The sequence below is a fragment of the Otolemur garnettii genome, unplaced genomic scaffold (assembly GCF_000181295.1).
Source record: "Otolemur garnettii isolate 467f Iridium unplaced genomic scaffold, OtoGar3 scaffold00055, whole genome shotgun sequence".
NCBI lineage: Eukaryota > Metazoa > Chordata > Mammalia > Primates > Galagidae > Otolemur > Otolemur garnettii.
Window position 1 is genome coordinate 8,645,331 of NW_003852450.1, and position 5,748 is coordinate 8,651,078.

The window sequence follows — 5,748 nt, forward strand, 5'->3', positions numbered from 1 at the left end:
GAACGCTGCTCCACAGCTCATAGTAGTGGAGATCGACTGAAGGTAAATGGGACGCTTTTCTCCTTTTGATGAAATTTATTTCTGAGGGCATTATGTTAGCAGTACACAAACAGAGTATACTTAATTTAAAAAATGTGTCCTTATCTTCAGGTTATAGACTGCATTGCTGTGGTTTAAAGAGAGATACATGCTTTTTGGTTATGATTACTGTTTAAAGAAAATAAATTTTGAACCATAAGAAAGTTCGTAGTTTATAGAAGAAAGTATTCATAAGAATATGAGGGGAAGAAATATGTTTTATGAAATAAATTTTTTGCTGGGAAGTTATTTCAGGTAAAAAATAATTTTTTTAAATCTTACATACAGGAAGGTGTGAGTATTAACAAGTCATTGCTAACTTTGGGAAAAGTTATATCTGCACTCTCTGAACAAGCAAACCAAAAGAGGGTTTTTATTCCTTATCGTGAATCTGTTCTAACATGGTAAGTATCCTTTAAAGTTTAAAGAATTGTATAAAATACAGTGAAAATTGTGGGGAAAAGAATGATAGATTGACTTCATAGAACTTTGGGAAAAAGAAGTGATTAGCAAGCAGTATGAATTCTAGAGCTAAACTACCTGGATTTGCATCTCCACTCTGCATCTTAAAAACCCTGAGACTCTGGGCAAATCACTTCGTATCCTACTCTGCTTCCTCATCTGTAAAATAGGGATAACATTATCTATCTTTAGAGTTACAATGAAGATGAAATTATTAATGTAATACTTTTAATATGTAGTATGTATTATATGACTATAACAACCATTCTTAACTATTATTTGTGCCTGATGTTTGAACATATATATACAGCAATATGTTTGATAATACATATAAAGTGAAATTGAATAATTTTATTTGCTTAGGACACAGTGGCCAGTAGTGGTCAGTGTTTTCATTAGTGAATATATATTGAATTTCCAATACATTTAGTTCAAACAACATCTAAATAGATTTAACATTCAGTTTTGGTAGTACTAACATACAGCTATGATAAAGACTGAATCTCTACTTATCAGTTATTTATCCTTATAATTGGTTTATTACAATGTGGTTGCCCTCTTGATACTTATAAGAGAAAAATCTGGTTTTTTAATGTCCTTTGAAGGTTAAGAATAGTGAAATTCATTCTGGACTAATAAAAGATATGTTTTAAGTCTTATACCATTTTCTTCCTCTAAAATAAAGATTTTACTTGTATTGTAATACAGAATTTTTGTTTACATGTCCATTCATCATTTCCAACATTTTTTGAGCTAAGCACTTACTTCAAGAGATTGTGGTTGCACTGGAAATACAGAGATGACCAAGACACATAATTTCTTCCCTAAAGTAGCTCACAGTCTTATAAGGAGAGAGAGATCTTATTAAATATTTGGTGGTTAACCTTATTTTGAAACCTCAGTATGTGGCAGGTGAGGCAGTTTGCGCCTGTAATCCTAACGCTGGGGGTGGGGGTGGGGCTGAAGTGGGAGGACTCCTCAAGCTCAGATGTTTGAGAACTTGTTTCTTTTAAAATTAGAAAAAAATTAGGCATCATGGCACATTTGAAGTCTGAGGTAGGAGGATTGCTTTAGTGTGGGAGTTTTAGGTTATAGCGATCTGTGATGAGGGCACTATACTGCCTGGGGTAACAGAATGAGACTCTCAAAGGAAACTAAACAACCCTCCACGAAACCCTCTATACAGATTATTGCTCCATGACACACTGTAACAAGTATGAGAGAAAATTGGGTACAGTAACTCAGACTCAGCACTTTGTGAGACCCAGGCAGGATGATTGCTTGAGGCCAGGAGTTGGAGATCAGCTGAGCAAGACCCCATTGCTACAAAAAATGAAAAATAGGCCACGTGTAGTGGCACATGCCTGTAATCCTGGCTACTTAGGAGGCTGAAGTGGGAGGTTGGTTTGAGCCCAGGCATTCAAGGTTACAGTGAGGTAAAGTGAGCTGTGATCCCACTATTGTATTCTAGCCTGGGAGACAGAGTAAGACCCTGTGTGTGGAAAAAAAAACAAAAAAACAAACTATATATATATATATATATATATATATGTATATAAAATGTTTATGGGATCTAAAAATAGCCACAAATACCAAAAACAGTTTTAAATGGTATTTGAGTCATTGAGTATAATACTATATTTTCTAATCTTGTTGGTTTGTTTTGTTCTAAGTAATTACTGTTATTTGGTTGTTGTAGAAGCAAAGTCTAATTATGACTTTTTTTCCTTGAAGGCTGTTAAAAGAAAGTCTGGGTGGAAATTCAAAAACTGCAATGATTGCTACAATTAGTCCTGCCGCCAGCAACATAGAAGAAACATTGAGCACACTCAGATACGCTAGCCAAGCCCGTTTGATAGTCAATGTCGCCAAAGTAAATGAAGATACGAGTGCTAAGTTAATTAGAGGTGAATATTTTTCCTAGAATTTAAAATTTATTTTGTCACAGTAGATTTAAATATTAATTCCAGTCTTAAAATATGATTTTTAAGGAAATCAAAGATTTTTTTTCCTCAAACCTATTTTTAATAGATTCTAGTCATCCTACAGTGATGGAAGAAGGTAGGTAGGACAGTGGGAAAGAGAACAAGTAATAAGGGAGAAAAAGAGCAAGCACAGTGTTGGTGAAGGGAAACAGCAAGCGTAAAGACTTGCGGACTGAGTCATAGAAGTGTGCAGCAAAACACCAATACAATTATTTATTACTTGTCTCTTAAGGCCTTTCCTCCATTGTCATTTTATTTATTTAGTTCTACTCTTACTTAGTTTGTTGATTCAAAAGCTGTTTGAGCTTGAGTTTTTATTTAGCATAGGCCTAACTTGATTTATGCTAAATACAGCTTTCTACTTACCTCTCGGTAGTCATCCATTTAGGATAGACTTTGGTATCTGCAAGGAATCTTGATATGTAAGAATTTATCTTTAACAATATGGGACTGTCTTGTCTTCACACCCTTCTGGCCCCCCCCCCTTTTTTTTTAGAAGCAGAAGGTGATAGACACTTTTGAGGTATGAGAGCAGAATCTGTTTTCTCTGTCTTGGTCCAGCCTTTTCCTTTTGTATCCCCTCTATGTTACAGATGAGACTGTTTTCTTTAAAAACAAGTATTCTGAATTCTAGCTTGAAAATTTTGATCATTAACCTACATGTCTATATGAGTGAGATTTTTTTTTTTTTTTGAGACAGAGTCTCAAGCTGTTGCCCTGGGTAGAGTGCCATGGCTCACAGCAACCTCAGATTCTTGGGTTTAAGCCATTCTCTTGCCTTAGCCTCCCAAGTTGCTGGGACTATAGGCGCCCCCCACAACACCCAGCTATTTTTTTGTTGTTGTTGTAGTTGTCGTTGTTTTAGTTGACCCAGGCTGGGTTCGAACCCGCCAGCCTTGGTATATGCGGCTAGTGCCTTACCCACTGAGCTGTGGGAGCTGCCACGTATGAGTGAGATTCACCTATAACAATCCCAGTTTATATCTGTTTTCATGAAGTAATTTAATCTCTCAAAACTATTCTACTGTGGACAATACGTTGTGGGGCCATTCTACTTCAGAGGGGGGAATGATCATTAATATGGGAGTACTTTTTCAAGTTAAGGCATTTAGACCTTAACCTGAAAAAAACATATAAGTAAAAAAAAATCTATAAGTAAAGTAAATCTAATGTCGCTAACTGTTCTATTTAGTAATGCTATATTTAAAACTTCAAATGAAATAAAAGATTGGAGGATTTATGGTAATTATATGGGATTTTTTTTGTGGGAATTATTATATGTTAAAAATGCTATTAATCATGTATATTTTTGTACATTTTCAGAATTGAAAGCAGAAATCGAAAAGCTAAAAGCTGCTCAGCGAAATAGTCGGAATATTGACCCTGAACGATATAGGCTCAGTCAGCAAGAAATAACATCTCTAAGAATGAAGCTACATCAGCAAGAGAGAGACATGGCAGAAATGCAGAGGTGGAATGTGGTTAATATTTTAAATATTAAATGTGTTGCTGTGGAATCATAGAGCTAGTAGGGGTTATAAGAGAATAGTAAGTCTGTCTTTTCCCCTAACTGTCATATGAATTGAGCAACCCAATTCCAGATTAATTCATATTTTAATATTACAATGTAGTTCCCTAATCTCGTTGATTGTCTCTTGATTCTCATTCTTATATATCTGGATGTTTTTAATTCTATTATTTGTCTTTGGGTAGAGCTTGGAAAGAAAAGTTTGAACAAGCTGAAAAAAGAAAACTTCAAGAAACAAAGGAGTTACAGGTATCATTTCAACTTTCTAAACTGATTTGAAAATAAAAGAAACATGCCAATAAATAAATTCTGCTAGTATGCCAGTTATATAAATTTTACTTTTTTCAATACTATTAACTCTATAGAAATCAATTCCATATAGAGAATTAATACAAAGAAATGTTAAGATCAAGATTATGATCACATAGAGCCCATAAACCAGTTGGAAAGTTAAAATATAAACAAACTATCTTGTTATATTCACTTTGATTCCACAAATATTTATTAAATGTTTATGTTGTGCCAGAAACAGGGAAGGCCAAAGAGATTAAATACAATTTCATCCGTTACAGATTTTGAGATCCAGAGGGAGGTTTACAAATTCAGTAAGTAAAAGACTGAAATGCAGTGCGATTTGATTAGTTTGAATCATATGAAACTACCAGTTTTTTAGGTAAAGAAATGTTGAACACTGGCAGTTTCATGTGGTTTAACATAATGCAATGAAAAGTATGAAAAGGTAGAGAAGTAGGAGAGAGGAGGAAATAATTAACCTTGAGGAAACTTGTCATCAAGGAAGGCATTAAAGAGGAAGACAACTAAGTGGAGTTTTATACAACAAACAGGAATTTGCTAGGCTAACAAAGGCAGAATTTGCTAAGCAGAGAAATACGAAATGCCAAGGCACAACACAGTTGGGATGTCTAAAGAATTAAGTTTTGTATGGTTGGAAATTAAAGTTGGTGACAGAGATTAGACCAGAGAGAAATGCAAGATTCATGTTGTAACATAGTGAGGAACTTGAACTTAGGTGATTGGAAGCCTCTGAAGGTTTTTAATGGAAGAGGAGTGACATAACAGACTTCTGGGTTTTTAAAATTTTTATTTTATTTAATTTATTTTGAGATGGAGTCTCATTCTGTTGCCTAAGGTAGAGTGCCATGGTGTCATAGCTTACAATAACCTCAAACTCCAGGCTAAAGAGATCCTCTTGCCTCAGCCTCACAATTAGCTTGGACTACAGGCATGCTTCACAATGCCCAACTAATGTTTCTGTTTTTTTGGTAGAGAAGGGAGTCTCACTCTTGCTTAGGCTGGTCTTAACCTCCTGAGCTCAAGCGAACCAACTGCCTCTGCCTACCAGAGTGTGAAAATTACAGGCTTGAGCCACTGCACCAGGCCTAGACTTCTGTTTTGAATAGAATCTTCTGCTAATAGTTTGAGAGAGGGATTTGAGAAAGGAAAGATACTCATTTAAAAAGCTATTGCTGTGGTTAAGAGTTGATGAGAGCTTGGAGTATGGCAGTGATGATAGAAATTAATAGTGGAGGAGTTGGATTTAAGAAATAGAAAGGAAGCTCAGTGCCTATGGCTCAAGTAGCTAAGGCACCAGCTACATACACTTGAGCTGGCGGGTTCGAATCCAGCCCAGGCCTGCCAAACAACAATGATAGCTGCAACCAAAAAAAAAAAAAA

At 35.3% G+C, this 5,748-nt stretch overlaps 1 protein-coding gene across 1 annotated transcript in view; it reads left to right on the forward strand.

Annotated features, from left to right (window-relative positions):
• The window catches only part of KIF14 (kinesin family member 14), a 67,134-nt gene that overhangs the window by 10,801 nt on the left and 50,585 nt on the right, over nucleotides 1–5,748 (forward strand). The window contains exons 4-8 of the mRNA XM_012806613.2: nucleotides 1–42; nucleotides 367–482; nucleotides 2,275–2,447; nucleotides 3,849–3,996; nucleotides 4,239–4,302. Of these exons, the coding sequence (XP_012662067.1) occupies nucleotides 1–42; nucleotides 367–482; nucleotides 2,275–2,447; nucleotides 3,849–3,996; nucleotides 4,239–4,302 (543 nt within the window). The remainder of the gene's footprint in view (nucleotides 43–366; nucleotides 483–2,274; nucleotides 2,448–3,848; nucleotides 3,997–4,238; nucleotides 4,303–5,748) is intronic.